This window comes from Clinocottus analis, unplaced genomic scaffold (genome assembly GCF_023055335.1).
Source record: "Clinocottus analis isolate CAN_PGR_092001 unplaced genomic scaffold, fCliAna1.0.p SCAF_24, whole genome shotgun sequence".
NCBI classification, from domain to species: Eukaryota; Metazoa; Chordata; class Actinopteri; order Perciformes; family Cottidae; genus Clinocottus; species Clinocottus analis.
This window is the reverse complement of record NW_027175976.1, coordinates 1,852,395-1,870,461: the sequence shown is the minus strand read 5'-3', so window position 1 is coordinate 1,870,461 and position 18,067 is coordinate 1,852,395. Positions and strand designations below refer to the sequence as shown.

General features: G+C 48.5%; 1 protein-coding gene across 2 annotated transcripts in view; it reads left to right on the top strand.

The window, feature by feature from the left end:
- Positions 1-2,312: 2,312 nt before the first annotated feature.
- Positions 2,313-18,067, top strand: part of LOC137794278 (fidgetin-like) — a 39,499-nt gene continuing 23,744 nt past the window's right edge. Inside the window, exons 1-2 of one of the 2 annotated variants that reach the window (XM_068591008.1) lie at positions 2,313-2,371; positions 12,664-12,694. In XM_068591008.1, the coding sequence (XP_068447109.1) occupies positions 12,670-12,694 (25 nt within the window). In that variant the 5' untranslated portion in view covers positions 2,313-2,371; positions 12,664-12,669. Of the gene's footprint in view, positions 2,372-11,504; positions 11,770-12,663; positions 12,695-18,067 lie in introns of those variants that run through there. The other variant, XM_068591007.1, reaches the window with a different exon arrangement.

The window sequence follows — 18,067 nt, the reverse complement described above, 5'->3', positions numbered from 1 at the left end:
GCCGAAAAAAACCCCACAACAACACGACATGACCTTGTGCGCGTTTTTGGCACACTCTTCCACATCTATAAAAATTCAACACATACCGCCAATCAACAAAAAAAAAAAATGTCCCGGCAATGTGAGCGCCATTAGCTGTCTTTCTGACGCCGTCCAGCCGGATTCTTTGCTTCCTTTTCCTCTCGAAAAACAAACGCCGGGCTGCTGCTGACTTGTTGGACTTCGCTGTGTAAATGGCTCAGCGCATATGGCAGCTGCAAGCTTCGGGGCCGACTTGTTGAACTTGATGGATAGTGAAAAGGCCTTCGGGCATGCATGCGTTGGCCCTCCCTACCCAACGTTGTCTTGCCTTCTCTCCGTCTTTGTTTCCTCCGCTCTCGACTTCCTCTCTGCGCCTATTGATTATCAGAACTTCCTCGGCTACGTTAGCTCGTCTCCTCGGCGTGCCTTTGCTGCTCCGACTGTTGGAGGTTCTCCAGTAGACGCTCTCCAAGCAGGTCTGATCCTTCGCGAGAGGTGAGGGGGGTTTGGAGCTCGTTGTGTTCCAGCACAGCAGAGGTGAACGGAGAGAGGTCGGTGTTCCTGGCACACGATTCCTTCAGCGCGCTGTCACGTCTCTTCAGCTCTCCCCCTCTCTGATGTTACCTGACAGGTGAGGGTGTGTGTGTGTGTGTGTGTTGTTTCATGCGTTTTGCAGCTCGGGTGGAGGGGAGGAAGAGGGTGGGGGCAGACGAGGAGGTGAGAGAGGAGGACAAACAACAGGATACGGATAGGGTCGAATTGGAGGGGGCGCCAGGGAAAGGATGCAAGGAAGAAAAAGAGGTGGGAGGTAAAGTAAGTGGGAGACGAGGGGAGCAGGGTGTATATGTGCATTGTGGATTTATGTGTGTCTGTAAGTATGTGTCTATCGATTTATGTATTTTTGTGTGTGTGTGTGTGTGTGTGTGTGCCATGGACAGGGAGGGTGTGTGATGGCAGTGCCCTCAGGCTCCTCCAGGCGTAAGAATCAGTGAGCAGGTGGAGCGCACCGGCATCGCTGTCTTCTGACGAGTCCCCGCCGTCTCCTGTTTTGTCAGGACCCCTGGAGCGAAGACCGGCGAGAGAGAGCGTGTGTGTGTGTGTGTGTGTGTGTGTGTGTGTGGACCAGTTGCGATGCACTGTGATCATTAGGATTCACAATGGCTTTGACAGCGAGGCTCTGGAGCAGCGGACGCAGCATCTGCCCAGGGAGATAACCGGTCGGATGACTGGTTATCTTACCGGCTAGCCCGGGCGCTAAAACTGCGTCCGCCCTGCTAATAAAAATAATAAAAATAACTTGTCTTTTTAATTCAAACAGACTCGGGATACAAGGCCCCGGTCTGTGTAGCCCACTTGTCTGTGTTGCGTCAGGCAAGACCACGAGTCTGAATTATTTGTTCGCTTGCAAAGTTGTGATTAATTTTGCAGCAGTCTCGCCTCCGTTCAAGTGAATTCGACGCGCCAGAGAGACAGAGAGAGAGAGAGAGAGAGAGAGAGAGAGAGACAGAGAGAGAGACAGAGAGACAGAGAGACAGAGAGAGAGACAGAGAGACAGAGAGACAGAGAGTGTGTTAGTTTTGTTACGTGAATATTTAGGACGGCGTCGACTAAGATGTTGTAATAATGAGGATAAATAACAAGCCCATTCGTTCTCACGTGCGAGCGCTTCTGACCGAAGAGGAGTCGAGTGTGTGTGTGTGTGTGTGTGTGTGTGTGACTCTCCTAAGTGTGTAAGTGGCTCAGGTGGTAAAGAAAGGACGTCCTAATAATAGCCTCCTGTCTCCACGCTGGGTCCACAGGCTGTAGCCGTATCGATTCTGCCTCTCCGTTCTCGGCGTTGCCCGGCATCGTTATAGACCAGATACCGAGGGTTTAGTTTGGAGTCTTGTGCAGCGCACGGCAGCGATTTCCCCGACCCGAGCTGGATAAAGCCGAACGCCCCCCGAGGGTGGTGGAGGAGGTGGGGGGGAAGAGGCAGCAGTGTTTTTTAATTGTTTGTAGTGTTAGTCGGCCACGCCGGAGGCGACCTCTCCGGGGACGGGCCTCCAGCCCGGGTCCTGACCTCGCTCCCTCGCACACAAACACCAGCGACAGAGCCAACGCGCTAATGCACACAGGTGAGCAGCCGTGCACACAAACACCACCGCCACGCGCGTCCACGGGAGGTTTTATAATGAGAAACCCAATCAGAGTTTGTTCTGCCCCCTTCTCAAGGATTCACGCTTCCAGGACGCATCGGAAACACTCGTCTCGCTCACTTGAGGTCCGCCGCTGACTGTCTCACACTTTAGTTGAGGGTCTTTGTTACGCTGAAAACGTTACCTTCTGCCTCGGCACATGCAGCAACACGGTGAGTTATTTTCTTTACATTGAGCATGCATTAACTCCATGCACAAAAAAGTGTCTGGTTTAGAATAAATGTGCTCTGATTTTTTTGCTTTTTTAAGTGCCTTTTTAATCGTTGGCCAGACTATAATCGTTCGTGACGGCGAGAAACCAAATGGACTTCCCATAAAGAAAAATCTAAAATCTTCCCCGCACTTCACATCCCCCTCCCTCGTCTGCACAAGTGGTTGTTTTATCCTTTGATCTGCAGTACATTAAAGTAATACTGTGGGTTTGAAAAACCATTAGGCGGCCTTTTGCGGGGCAGTAGGTCTCCTTTAAAAGCACGACGAACCTCCATGCAGATCGGGTTAGAAACTTAGTTAAAGGCACAATAACACACAGTCTCAAATTAGTCTTAAATGGTGTTAGCCCTCAAATAAGACCGTTGACTCCTGACCCGCGCCGCCGCGCTCCAATTACACCTACGGCTTCTTCCTGTTCTTCGGCTGTTCGCCGCTCAGTCCCGAGTTAAAATATTCGCACGCCGTGTCTTTTGTCTCTCCGCCCGGCTGTCTTGCCGTCCGTCATGCTCCCGCTCGGTCTCTCTGTCCGTCCGTCAGGGTGGCAGGTCTTGTTGAATAGAGAGTGGGTCATCTCCCTGACAGAGCTCAACTGGTAGTTATGGCAGCCTCGCCACGGCTGGCTGGCTCCACACAGTCACCAGGAGACGGGGGATCATCAAGTCTGTCCTCCTGCTGCCACCACACACACACACACACACACACACACACACGCTCTCACACTGTGTTGCACACGATCATGCGCTCCTCTCGTAGACAAACACCAATAATGATAATAATGGCTGCACATTTGTTCATTTCCTGACATTATTCGAAGCCTAAAAATTAAATATATTTGCGTCAACTGATGCTCTTATTTCACCAAAATTGTAATGTTCTTTTTCATTCATGCAAATTCTGCATCACCACATATATAAATGTCCTTTAATTGGTTCAATACATGTCTGTAATGTTACTTCAGGTCCAGCTGGGTCAGAACTGAGAAACTAATTTTCATTTGAACATTTGTGATTGTGCTTCGGGATGTTTTCTTCTACGATACAAGACACATCAGGAAATATCCCTCTTGTGAATTTCAAAGCTTAATTTCGTGTTTTGAAAACAGTTGTTTGCTAACAAGTCTACTAAACATTGTCGCGCCAAACTAATCTGCCTTTACAGCCTCGTTGTAAACTGGCGCTAAAGTTAAGTGGTTTGTTTCTAAACTAACATCTTGTGAGGATTAGTGTGCAAGCAGCATGAACGTATTTGTTGCAGTTATCCAAAGATTGTGGCGGGAACAGCTGTGATGCTAATTTACTGGATTAGCCGCAGCGCTGGCTACTAGCTAGCTTAACCGGCTTCCAGTTTGGGATTGGAATACAATGTTAACAGGCCAATGTTAAAGTTTTTAAACTGTTTATTAATTTGCTGGTGGCTTTTAGTCAATGTTGAGGCTTGTTGAAAAGAAGCAAACGTCCCTTAATCGATGTTCAGGCTAAACGGCGAGGCGTTCCCCCGTTAGCGGCGCACCACTGGACCGGACAGAGCCGGATCCTGCTGACAGACAACCGCTGCCATGGGACGAGTCTGCAAGCCGAGACGTCGCTTCCCCACAAACAAGAATATAACCAGTAGCCGCGGCACGGTCATAATTAATATTCCCTTGCATAAAAATGAGTAAATAGCTAAAATTCCCCTTCTAAATACACATTTTTACTGCTTGGAGCGCACACGGTTATCTGTACCAGTGGACGTCCCAGTCATTCCACAAAGCCAACAGTGTTTTAATCTTCTACGCCACTTAATGTCCCATTTAAATGTTCTGCAGCCTTCACATATGAATCATGAATATGTGCACCCGGGGGCCGGCCGGCGCAGTCTATTAGAATACATCACTCCTGCACCGGGGGACCACTTTGCGCATCCCTCTAAAATGTATCATATCTCTACTATAGAGAGGGAGACATGACTTCATGTGTCTTGTGATGTAAGTATTATTACAATTCATGAAATTCAAACACTTATGGCAGGGCCATTAATTTGAACCATAAGCCGTTGGGGAGAGATTTACAGTTGAGTTAAGGGCGATCACGCCATTAAAGGACTTGGGAGGAAGACAGAGAGAGATAACTGGTTGCAGCTGGAGCTCAGCAGCCGCAACCGCCGTTATAATTTCTCCATGTGTAAGTGCAGCAATTAATATTTCTCATTCACGCTCTCGGGTCAAACGCGCAAACATTTCCGCCAGAATTAGAGAGGGAATAGTGAAGTTCTGAAGGTTCACCGGTTAAAACATAACCCCTCGCCTTCCTGCTCGGCTCCGTCTCGGTCTACATACAAAGTGCTGAATTTTGCATGAGCGCCTGAGCGTATAGCAACAGGAACCCTATAGCGTTGTTTACTGATACTTCCTGGAGGCGTCTCGCAGCCCATCCTGATACGAGCGCGAGCAGCTGAGACCTGTCTCCCGTCGGTGCTGTGTGATGGTCTTGTTATACAGCCGAGCATGAAGCAACCACGGGCAGAGGTCAGGACATGCAGACGCACTTCTCCGGTTCAAAATGACCAATCAGGAAGTCTGCTCCCAGCCAATGTTCACTTCTCAGATAGAACGAGTACAAATTGACGTGTGGCTCACTGCAGAAATAGTCTGGGTAGTCAACAACATTTATTTCCCTTTTCCAAGGAAATCAATATTAGGATTTTACTCTATGGTCTGACATATGGGAACTTTGAATACCCTTAGTCTTACAGTAAATCTCTCTTACTGAATATACATTAAATATGACACTTACAGCTCAGAGTTTGTTAGCATAAATACTGTTAGCAGCTAACCTGCATTCATCCAAAGGTTAAATAATACAATTGTTTTGACACCCAGATATAACATCTTAAAGGGTGAGTAGCATCTCTGCGTCTCTATAAGCAGGAGAATGATATTTATAACTGTGACGTGTTGCATTTTTATGAGCTTTTTGTGAACTTTTGAGGTGCTGGAAGACATATTTATTTTGTAGAGAGCCAGGCTAGCCGTGTGCTAAACTAAGCTAGCGGCTCCAGGCTCGCGGCTTTCAGACATGAGAGTGGTTTCCGTCTTCTCATCTAACTATTCCCTCGAGGTAACGTGACAGCTTGTTGCGGAAATACAAATTGGTTCTTGTCAACTGAAGTGAGCAAACTAATAATCACAAAGGTAACATGAGCGGTAAAAAACCTCTCACCAGAAGAAGAAGAAGAAAAAACCCTGCACCTTCAGTTTGAACTCCGCTGACTGTAATCTTCTCCGAGGGACTCGGGGCTCCATGTTTGCTATCATTTGTCACATGGCCACAGTGTTATGGGTTCAAACAGAAATGTGCGATGGCTCAGTGCACTCCAACAGCACAGTTTTCCATCGCCGCTTCTCCCCCGGCCCAGTTTCATTATCCTCAAGGTATTCAAGGAGTAATGGCTTCTGGGGCCAGGAACCCCGGTCGGCCATTTCAAGTTCTTTGCTCCTCGTTATTGTCCGGGGGAAGTGCATCGCAAGTGTTTGGAGAAACCAAAACGATCCTGAAAAGATGTGCAGGTGGAACTGCAGCCGTCTCCGCTGACGTCCCCCCGATCCTTTTCAAGCTGTACATCTGTTCTAAATCTGATTCCAGGATAAGTACGCGACGTGATCTCTGCACCCGCGTCTCTGATGGTTTCAATACACGCTCCAATCTTTTTGATTCAAAATTGATTTGACAAGTTGAAAAAAGCAAAACAAAAAAGAATTTATTTTAAGTGTATGTGCTCGTGCTCCCGTGCAAGAAATCTTCCACAACCGCTGACAGCCAGCGGCCGCATGAAGTAGAAGGCTGCAAACATTAAACACCTTTCCGGGCCAGCGACAACAATTAAGCAATTTGGCTGGCGCCGCTACGTGTCGGCAAGTCAGAAACGTCTTTGTTTACGCGGCTAAAAAAAAAAGAAAGAACCAGGATCTCTGCGGTTTCCACAGGGGTAAGAAGTGTCTCTGCATGTAAACATCGTCTGAGAACCAGGCCGTCTTTTTTTTTTTTTTTTTTTTTTTGTTCCTCCGAGGAGCTTGCTGCAGTGTAACTTCGGCTCCATTGAACATCACCCTCCACTGGGTTTGAGGTATCTGATTGAGTCCATCCATGTGGAGCGCCATTGAATCAAAAGAGTAAACCTCAAGGACACGGTCCAGCACACACACATTCTCCTGCGCAGGAAAGCCGAGAGGAACGGCACACACACACTTAACAGTCATTGTAATAAAAGAAGAAGAAGAAGAAGAAGAAGAAGAAGAAGAAGAAGAAGAAGGAATAGGTCCGGGGTCGCGTATAAGTACCGGGTTTTAAATGATCACTTACAATCAAGTCAATTCACTTATTTTCCCTCGGCAATGTAAACCTGCAGTGTGAGATTCAACCTGAGGAAACGGACCGGTCGGCACCGCCGACCCGCCCGCCGGAGCCTCGGCTCCGCCTCTCGAGTGGTTAATTAAACGAGTCCGCGCGCACAACGCTCGGTTTACCATAAACAATGTGATTGAAGCGGCCGAGGGCCAGCCGGGTGGAGTAGAGAGAGAGAGGAGAAAAAAATACTCAGATCACCATGGAGATGTGTGAGGGAGAAAGAAGAGGTCTGAATACAGACAGGGATGTCATTATTACTTTTTTTATTCATTATTTTCATAATGACTGTCATTATGCGCGGCCTCTGATTGAATTCCATTTTGTTAGTCAGGTTTGTGGCGGGCAGAATAATTATCACTTAAGCGGTATTAGCGCTCATGCTAAACATTTTCATGGTCGGAGCCTCCACATGTTCCTGCAAATAAAGAAACCTGGGGGGGGGGGGGGGGGGCGTCTTTTGATTATGAAAGAAAAAGAAGAAACAGAAATGTTTTACAGTTCGGACTGATGGGAAGAAAGAGGCGGTAATATTGCAGAAATACTCTTTCACGAGCTTCGCTCCGTCCATTTGTTTTGGCTTGATCACTTTTATTCACAATCAGCAGCTTCATTTGGTCCAAATCCCAAATTCAAACGCAGTCATCAACTGGTATATAAAAGCGGTGATGACATCATGAGTGTAATCGCCAGCGGACTCGTTCACTTACAGCTTGTGAAGTGTGAGAATTGATTAAATCTGTGCGGCCATTAAAACGTGTCTTTTTCTTTTAAAGCAAGATGGAGGATGATGTGGACGTTGAGCGGCGAGGAGACTCGTCTGTGGTGCCGGTGCTTCCTCTCTGGCTCTAATTGAAGGGAAGCTGCAGGCTCCAATGAGGTTTAGAGATATAATCATATCAATCCTTACACGTGTTTCAGTCTGGTGACACCACCTTTCATCACACGCTTCTACAGCGCTCTGCTCGCTCCCTGCGGCTGCTGCTGGACGAAATGTATAGAAATACTTACTGTAAACACATCAGACAATTATAAACATATGTAAAATATGACTGAACAGTATTAAATATTGCATTAAAATTGATTGCATTTTACAATATATATAAAAATATATGAACGACAGGAGACACCCACAATGAACTCTCTCACACTTGAATGCACTCTGACTTGTAATATAGTATTTCTATATCGAGGTATTAATTATTTTACTTATGTATATATATATATACTTTTGTGCACGACCACCATAAACTACAAAGCCTCATATTTGGTCGACCTCTTGTGGATCTAATCGACCCCGGACGCCGGCGCAGTTACTTTTGTACGGGAAACATATTTTAATATTTATATTTCCCGACGTGATCCACCCGGTTGTGATTGTATCTTTGCTATATTTCTCTAGGATTGATCCAGAGTGACTTATTGGTAAACTTGCTGCAGCGTCAATGTGGCGACACGCATGCACTCCCACACGGAAGAACCCTGCTCCTCTCCTCCTCTCCTCGTCTCCTCTCCTCTCTCCTCTCTTCTCATTGGCCGGCCTGCAGCCTACCAATGCGTTCAGCGAGGGGGGATTTGGCCGCGGCTCTAATCAATCACTGACAGATTACCTCCAAAGCCACTTCCACAGCCATTAAAGCAGGACAAATGCAGAATTGCAACTGAACAAGTTGGAGTTTTTAAGCCAACAGCAGGACTTCCTGGTTATTTGTCAAAGTCACTGCCGCTGAGCCGCATGAGTGGCTGTGCGAGTGTGTGTGTGGGGGCTCGGCGACAATGTGTGTGTGTGTGTGTGTGTGTGTGTGTCGGGGAGACGGAGGGAGAGAGCAAGAGACAGTAACAGAGTGAGTGAGTTATTGTTAGTGTGTGTGTTTTTATGCTCTCAGGTGCGTGTGTGTGTGTGTGTGAGCGTACACACACACGCACACACGCACACACACACACACGCGCCGCCGGCTGCGTCGCTCTCGGCCCACTGGAGCTTACAGTAAATCACATTCCCCTTTATTGCCAAATTTAGCAGCTTATGCTCAATAGGCTCGGCTCAAATCTGCGGCGTGTCCCATCGGGGCGTCAGCCCGGGCGTCTTCGTGAAAGTGGATCGGCCACACACACACACACACACACACACACACACACACACACACACACACACACGGCTCACCCTCTCCTCTATTTTCCTACGTTTTCGTCCCCTCTTCTTTATCTCGGGCGGCTGGAAACACTATCTGGGCTTTTCTAATCTCCCGTTCTCCTCCCTCTGGACTCCCCGCCATTGTCCCCGTCCACTGGGGCTTTGTTTATGCCGGGGCACATTTGATAGAAGACACTAAGAAATTGGTTATCATCATTTTAAACGCCTGTATCGCCAAGGGAACATAATCTCTCTCTAAATGCACAGTTTATAAAGATTTTTTGTATTTTTTTTTATCCTATAAGCTTTTCTTCTTCATCCAAATTGATTTTGACACCGTTACGTCGTGGCAGACGCGGCGGGGTTAAGTGCTGATAATTATTTGGGAGAGATGAATCAAAAGTATGAGATGTGTCTCGAGGAGGTGGCATCAAAGCGCCGAGGGGTTGTGTTGCATGTTTTCCCTCTCACACGCCGGTGTGGAGCATTCGCAGTGGAGGTTTGATTAGTGTGACGTTCAGTGGAAGTCCTTTGATTGGGCTGATTGTGGAGAAAAAACACACAAAAAGCCTTTGTTTTTACCTCGTGTTAAAGAGTATATCAATTATAGCCCTGATTTGATAAATAACGCATGAGGAATATTTATTTGATTGAGTGTGTGTGTGTGTGTGTGTGTGTGTGTGTGTGGGGAGGGCTGGAAAAGTGCAGCGGGGAAGGAAGGGGTGAGGGCCGACACTGACGTCCTGCAGGCACCGGAGTTGAAATTCAGCTGGTCATGTGACTACGACCCCCCCTCTCGCACACACACACACACACACACACACACACGCACACACACACACACGACCCCGAAGAGAGAAAGGAGGGAGAAAACACACACACCATACCAACAGAGGAGGCGGGATTGTATTTGTAGGTGTGTGTGTGGATTCTTTGTGCTTTTCTGCTTGTGTGGTGCCGATGTGTAGTGTATGCCCCCCCCCCTCCCCTTTACACACACACACACACTCACACACTCCCATTCAATTAAGAGCTTAAGCTCATTAGTGGCAGACTTACATCATTACCTCTCCAATGGCTAATGAGTTAAAAATCTATTTAGATTTATGTCGCCGTTAAATCTCCCCCACCACACACACACACACACACACACACACACACACACACACACACACACACACACACACACACACACACACACACACATACACACTGTTTGTCACAAATCAGAAAATATGTCTCACACGCATTCAATCTGAGTGTTGAGATTAGCCACATCACCGCGTGGCCTTTTAAGAGCAACGTGCATATTCAACACACTGGAGTTCTACCTTGGGCTCCGGTATGCAAATGAGAGGAGCGCCCGAGCTAATAAACCGCTAAAGCTGCGTTTCCCCTCTCTTGCACATTAAAAGACGATAATTTAAGGCTTTCGTCTAATTACTAACCAATAATTAGCACTGCGTGGCGAAACACAAGCAGAGACTTCTTTACACGGCGATTAGTGGAGTTTTCAATCCATTTCTTCCGTCCCGCTAACGAAACCTTGATTTGCACTGCGGGGCGTGACGCGCTCTTAATGAATTTGACGAAATTGTAAGAAAAGACAATTAATTACAGATGGTGTGCGTGTGTGTGTGTGTGTGTGCGCCTAGTGATGGAGCGCATCAGCATGTGTGGATGATACAAACAACACACCTTTCTACGCGGGATTGACCCTCTAGACGTGTGTGACTTTTACTTTTTACACCCTTTTATTAACCCCTTAAATGTCCTTTGACCACATTAAGGGGTATATTTTTTGGGGGGGGGGGGCACCATGAACTTGTGTGACGAGGAACAACGGACTGGTGGTCTTTGATGTCTTGTTTGAGGCTCTGGTCTCCCCCCGCTGACGCTTTGATAACCGGCTAACTGGGACATTTTCATTCTAATTAGGGCTTCCAATTGCTAATTCCATATTGCTGCTATAATTATCACGGGGAGGCGCGGGCGCGTTTCGCGGTCACATTTCGGGCAGACAGGGAGGCGGCCCCCCCCCCCCCCTCCCCTTACACTTCAGTGGGTTCCCAAACGGCGGCCTGGGGGCTTCAGGGGGCCTCTTGTGAGCTATATATGGGCCCGTTGTCCCACTCTGGGGGCTTTTAGAGGCGAGAGCATGTCATTAGCTGTTAGCATCTTGATAGCATTTGCTAGCAACAGCTTTCTGGGGGGATAAACCTGCTCCAGTTTGGAATTATTATGATTAAGAAAACTGCAGATGCTTTTAAAGAAAAAGAAGCGTTGTGTTAATGATTGTGCAGCAGGACACCGGCTGCTAAACACTTCTCGGCTCATCGTTCCCACCGCTTGGACTCCTTTTTCACCACTTTGCCACACAAACTGGACGCCCATAATAACCTTATGGGCAGTAATTGGAATTTTCTTCTTCTTCTCCCCCCCTTCACCATCACCACCCCTCCTCCTCCTCCTCCTTCTCCTCCTCCTTACCCCGTCGCACGCATGCGCAGTGGGGAGCGTACTGGTCAGTCTGAGCAGCAGCTGTTCGGGGCTGGTGAAATTCCAACATGGCAGTGGCTGTGGTCAGTGTTTCCTGCGTTCACTTGGGATGGTTTCAGCTCGCGCGCAACTCGGCTTAACCCTCGGCTAAAAACAAAACCCAACAACAATTAAAAACGTTCATCATCATCATCATCATCAGCAGCAGCAGACCCTTTCCCGGGGATCGATGCGACCCTAACACCCTCCCACCACCACCAACACCACCACCTCCACCAGCAGCAGCCCCGCGCGAGAGGTCGACCTGTCGCTAAAACAGCAGGTAAGCAGTGCTGCGGTCTGGAGGCGTCCGCGCTGGACACGAGCTGGCGGGCTGCAGAGGAGACGAGAGGAGACGACCGCTGCAGCCCCCGCAGTGCACACGTCCACCTCGCAGTCATTGCGTGCGTGCGTGCGCTGGCGTTGACGTTGAACAAGTTGCCAGAATCGGGGAACGACACCTGCGCGTGAATTGCCTCGGTTGTGTGTGTGTGTGTGTGTCTTTATACGCGGTGAAAAAATACATCTCAAAGCGCGCACGAGAGCAGAGTGTGGGGTCTGCTGCGCGCCGCTCACTATGAAGAAAATGTTAAAAAAAATAAATTAAAAAAAAGTACAAAAAAAAGAGCTAACTTGCATGCACGCGGAGGCTCGTGATCCAGCCTCCAGCAGGCGGCTGCTCACAACAAGTTGGCCCGCGCGTGGCGCGCAGGGAGCGGATACTGACGCGCCGCAGCCGCCGTCCAAACATTTTAGGGCGTTATCGGCACATTGAACTCCAAACAAGCAGAACCGGGAGATTTTTTCTTCTTCTCTCTCTCTCTCTCTCTCTCTCTCTCTCTCTCTCTCGCTCTCTCTCTCTCTCCCCTCCCTCCCTCGCTGCCTGTCATCCCGGGCTCTACTTCTAATGAGATGCATGTAGGTTAGACGCCTCTCTGCTGTGGAGTCTCTCTTGAAGGGCCCACCTTTCACACGGCGCACAGTCCGCGCAGCGCCGCTGGAACCGAAACAGAAACATTACCTGCAGAAAAAAAACTACAGAAAGAAAGAAAAACACACAAGTGTCTGTCATGTTTCTCTTTCTTGGTTGAAGGGGATTTTTTTTCTTGTTCTTCGCAAATTTTAATTCCAATGCTCTCATCTCCTCTTCCTCTCCTTCTTCCTCTCACCGTTCCAGCACGAGATGATCAGCAGCAGCAGCGTCTATGGTGAGTGGATTTTACATTTATTATTACTATTATTAATAATAATATTAACAAAAATACAGCATTAGAAGGTGCACAAATGAGTTGCACTCGCTGGAGTTTTTAATATTTATTTTACTGGAGCTGTCTTGTGTGTGTGTGTGTGTGTGTGTTCATTCTGTCAGCTTTATTAAAAATATACATATTTATTTTGATAGGATAAATCCCCAAAGTGTCATGTTTAGGTTCATCCTGCATGTTCTATGTTTTCACACCAGCACATCCTGCTGATTCATCCACCTGGGCTACATCGAAATTGCACTTGGCTTCATTAGACGTAAATAATCTGTCAAATGAACTTTTTAAAATGCATTTTTGATCATTTTGGAGACAGAAGTGAGGCAGAAGTCATGTTTTTTTTCCCCGACACTCACGCGCACAACTCGTGTGAGATTTCTTTTGACTTCTGACTGCAAAAAAACACGCTCATTATGGGATGGCGACGGCGTAGACGTGAGCCACGGGCCTCAGCCGCTGCAGAGTTATGTTTATAATAAGTGTGGCGCTTTAGTCCACGCTTCATGTTGCACGCTCACTTTATTGCCGCGTGGTTATCACGGCGAACGACGACACACCGGGGAGGACGATGGTTCACAGGAGGAGATCCAGAGCGTCAGAGCAGGAAATGTGTCCTGTCTTCACGTAGAACAATGGTGGATTGTTGGAAAGGAGAAAGGGAAAAAAAACGAGATAGGCGTCCCGCCCTGAGATGTGGCAGCGGATAGTTTTCTGATGAATAATCGGGGCTTTTCTTTCTGTCGGGCCGAGCTTCCACGATCGCACATTCTTGGTTTTTGTAGCAGTTATTAGTGAGGACTCAACCTTTCACCTTTGAACTCTCTCTCTCTCTCACACACACACACACACACCTACACACACACACACGCACACACACACGCACAGTTTCTGGCTGCACGTCATGTGCTGTTTCCTTCTTCCTCCTGCTGATGCACTTGTGTGTGTGTTTGTGATTTCCGGTGTTTGTGTCGTGTCCGCACTGTCAAACTTTCCCTTTAATGAGAACACAAATGTCTCTATTTGCTCCTCAGGTGTTGCGCACACACACACACACACACACACACACACACACACAGGTGTGCACCCACTCACGCGTCAACATGCTTTCCTGCAGCCGCGTTTAGCTCATAAATGGCTGACTTGTGATTCGACGTGTGGACGTGATTCTTTATCGGAGGAATTCAATTGTTGGCCACTGCTGTCATCCTGCAGGAGCGATGTGGTGCATGGGGTTTTTGAAATGTGTGTGTGTGTGTGAGCAAAGAGAAGAGCCAATGCGTGCACCCTTGTGTGTGTGTGTAATGTAAATAATGTCGCTACTCAGCGGCCTGTTTATTCCTCTAAGTCTTATTTGTTTGCTTACAGTCTCCCGGCTTAAGATCCGTCCCTCTGCATCCGCTGTGTGTGCGTGTTGCGGTGACAGCGGCAATAATCCCCCTCATTATACACATAACGTATCGCCCCCCCCCCCTTACAGCTAATAGGGACAGAGAGGAGAGATAATAGGAATGGAAGAGAAATTGCTCTACAAACAGGCAACCCTTTTGCTCTGCCTTTATTTATCTAAATACCCCCCCCCCCCCAAAGAGCCGGGTGCTGCGAGGGTGGCCGAGCGACTCCCTCCGGTGGGACCGCATAAATAAATTATCCTGACACTTCCTATCAAGTCTGTAATGTTTACCATTAAAAGCTGTTTTAAAACCGTCCCGCCGCCTGCACCCGTGGGACTTGGAGCCAGATGTAAAAGGTGTGTGTGTGTGTGTGTGTGTGTGATATTATTTATTTTTTTACACAGAGAGGGAGACATGTGTTGGTCTCCGCCGGGTCTCTCCTGACAAAAGGGGCCGTCCTCAAAACGCCGGCCAGCCAGGGTTGTCATCTTCCAGCAAATATGTTAAGTGTTATCTTTTGTGGCCGCGCTGGAGCCCGGGACACCCGTGGGAGCCCCCCCACCTCAAAACCCCACCCGACCCCCACCTTCCCCCCCTGCACATGCAAATAGAACAAATCCCTCTCGGACCCGTCCGTCTGTTTCTCTCTCTCCCTCCCCTCCTGCTTCTTCTCCTCCACGTTTCGCTCGACAGTGCGTCAGCCCGTCTTGTCTCCTCGCTCTCTCATCCACTTCACTCTTTGTCCACTTATTCCCCCCCCTCTTCCTCCTCCTCCTCTCCTTCTCCTCCTCCTCTCCGTCCCAGAAGGCAGCGCTGCCGGCGTGTCAGCTAACTGTAGCGCAGTGAGTCTTTGTGTCCTCCCTCCTCCCTGATCTCAGTTCCTCTTCCTTGAGACGCTCGCCCCCCGAAACAGGTTGGTCTGAGTAGAAGAGGGGCACAAGTCCTCCTTAACCCCATCTCCTTCTGTGTTGCATCAAATGGGGCGGAGGGAGGGGAGGGACGGGGGTGTGTAGGGATTTAGTGTTGCTGTGACTGACAGTTGTCGGTCCGTGGATTATTTTCTTTTCTCAAACGCTCCCTCGCTCCAAAATTACACTCATTCTGCTCTCCCAGTGCCGACTGGTTATTATCCAGTCAAAATCTGATGTGTGTACTTAAGGGGGGGGATGCACACCACACACTGACTCCGCGCTGGAGTGATACTGCAGCTCGCTCGCTCGATACCCAGCGAAGGCTTCCTCCGGCGGCGCGGCGAGAGATCAGCCGTCTCGCAAGCGGAGTCGACGGCAAGAAGTTCGTCGGCGGCGCCGTTCGAGCGATCTCACGGCGGCGTCAAGTTAAAAAAAAACACAGGAAGTCGTCGTGGAACTAACAGATGAAGCTGCCGATAAACAGCCGGGAAGCTTTTTGAGCAGCAGAAACCGATCTGAGATCGGTGTCGCCCAATCTCCAGACTTTTTTTTACCCTCTTCTCTCTCTCTTTTTTTTTTCTTTCTCCGAGAGAGACACTCAGCTAAATTCATTTCCATGTTAATTCCAGCATTAAAAGCATTATCTCCCTCTCTTTGAACTCCCCCTCTGAAATGTTTGAAGTTTCTCCGGTTTATGTAATTTTTCATAGGTTTTAATCAAATCAAAGCTGCAGATTTTTTTTTAAATTTCTCTTTCTCTCCCTCTCTCTCCCGCCTTCTTTGCAATCCGCTGGCCCCTCTTTTGCATTTTAAGCAGACCCCCGCTCACCTCCCTTTACTCTTTACCAGCAATCTGCACCACCCATGGCCCGGATACCCCGGCACATATTAAAACATCCAGCGTGTGGAAGCGTTAAATATGCTAAGGACTTATTTAAAAAAATTTAAAAAAAGAAAAACTGGAGAAAAAAAAAAAAAGAAGCTAACTTCCACTTTGGAATATTGCGCACCATTAGACCTCAATAGACATGGCGGCGTGCAGCTTATCCTTTACATTGTGCCGTCACATGAGAAGGCGCCGTCTCTAATTAGGTTATTGCCGTGGAAGTCTTAAGTTAAATTGTGCATTGATATGCGGGGGAGCTCGCCGCTCGGCGGTGGAGGACGCCGCCGCCGAGAGGAATCTCTCTCTCCAACGAGGGCCAAAGAGAATGACAGCCAGGAGCAGAGGAAGGACTGACTGTAATCTCTGGCCGCCGCTGCTGGATGATCAGATTTTTTTTGTGTGTGTGTCTGGGCTCGATCGTGGCCGTATGCTGACCCCCCCCCCCCCCCTCTCTTTCCCAGCTCAGCTTGAACGTCTTGATTAGCGAGGCGTCTTGCGCGAGCGGCGAGCAAGTCGGCCACTTTTTTTGTCTGCGAGGCGGCAAAGGTGTGCGTGAGCGTTAATGAACAATGGCTCGTCGGGGGCGAGGAAGAGCTGGCGTGTGTGTGTGTGTGTGTGTGTGTGTGTGTGTGTGTTGAGGCTTGGCAGGCTGCCAGGGGATGGACACAAAGGATGTTGAGTGGCTGGGCGTGTGGCACAGCATCACTGAGCCGCCCGTGGCCTCTGGGAGACGGACACGAACCGGCGAGAGGAAGGAAAAAAACAAAAAAAAACTGCTGTTGCTACGTAGCTTCACCGCGGCTATTGTCGAGCCGCGACGGGCAATTTACAGGCGTTATCGATTAGCCTGCCAATTCGGTCTCTGTCTTTTGGCGTAACGACCAAATAAAATCCCAATCAGAGCTCCCTGAAGCCCCGGATGACGTCTTCAGGTGCCTCATAAGCACCACGAGTGACATTAAGAAGCAAACGATCCCCTTCGAGAGGCCGCGGCCTCAGAGCCCGTCGCCTTACTCCTTGATAAATGGAGTAGCGCGTCGCGAGCGTTTCCAGTCTTAAATTGCACCGTAGTGTTCGCGGCGAGGAGGCGAAGCTTGCAAACATTCATATTTCCGCTTGAGGAACAACTCTCGAGGTTCTTCCACGGTGGAAAACAAAAAGGCTTGTTTCGTCCGACTCGACAGTCTGGAAACCTGAAGAGTTTGTGATCGCATAAAGCAGAGAGAAGCAACAAATCCCCCCCCCCCCCCTCCCCATTAGAGCGAGAACCTTTGGTATTTGTTAAAAAAAAAAAGATCTTTAAAAATTGCATTAAAATGGGTTCTTGTACCGCGAGGCCTGCTGATCGGTGGGAGGTGTATCGGTGTGCTTCCCTGTGATCATGTGTGTGTGCATGCTTGTAACTGTGTGTGTGTGTGTGGGCCAAGTCGCCCCCCCTCCCTCCTACTGGAAGCAGGGTGAGAGCATTAGGATGTTGCTTGTACGACTCCGTTGGCAGGATGGACACATGTGGTAGATAGCTAATGATAGCATGCAGCGTATAATGAGATCTCCTCTCCGTCTGTCTGCTACCTGGCATCATGCATTAACCATACAAGAGGAAGAGGAGGCGCGCATGGTATTGACTTTTGAGTGGGTGTCTGCTTGTCCGTGGTTGGTTTTGTTTAGCACTCAGAGGTCAGCATGGCTGCAAGCGCCGCACATTTATAACAAGTAGGTTTTTTTTGTTGTTTTTGTTTAGGGGGGGGGGCTTGTTTTTGTTTTGCTGTTGTTAAAAAAATATTTCAATTTTTTATTTTTTTTTGGAAAGGCGAGGAATGTCTCCCCGTCCGCACCTCTTGAGCTCTGTTAAATGGTTGTAAATTGATTTTGGAAGTGTTGCGACGTATACGCCTAACAAGCCAAATGGGTTCAGTTTGCCGGGGTTGCTCTGCGCGTTCAGAAGATTATTCCACTAATGTATTCCACACACTCATAATCCACAGTGCGTTGTGAGGAGGAGGGAGGCGTTGGCAGCGCTCCATCTTCGTGCCCGGTAACATATATTTATCCTCTTCACTACACAACCCCTCTAGGCTGCTCAAATCCTCCCAGGGGGTCCCGATGACATGCTTACTAATGTGTGCTTTGG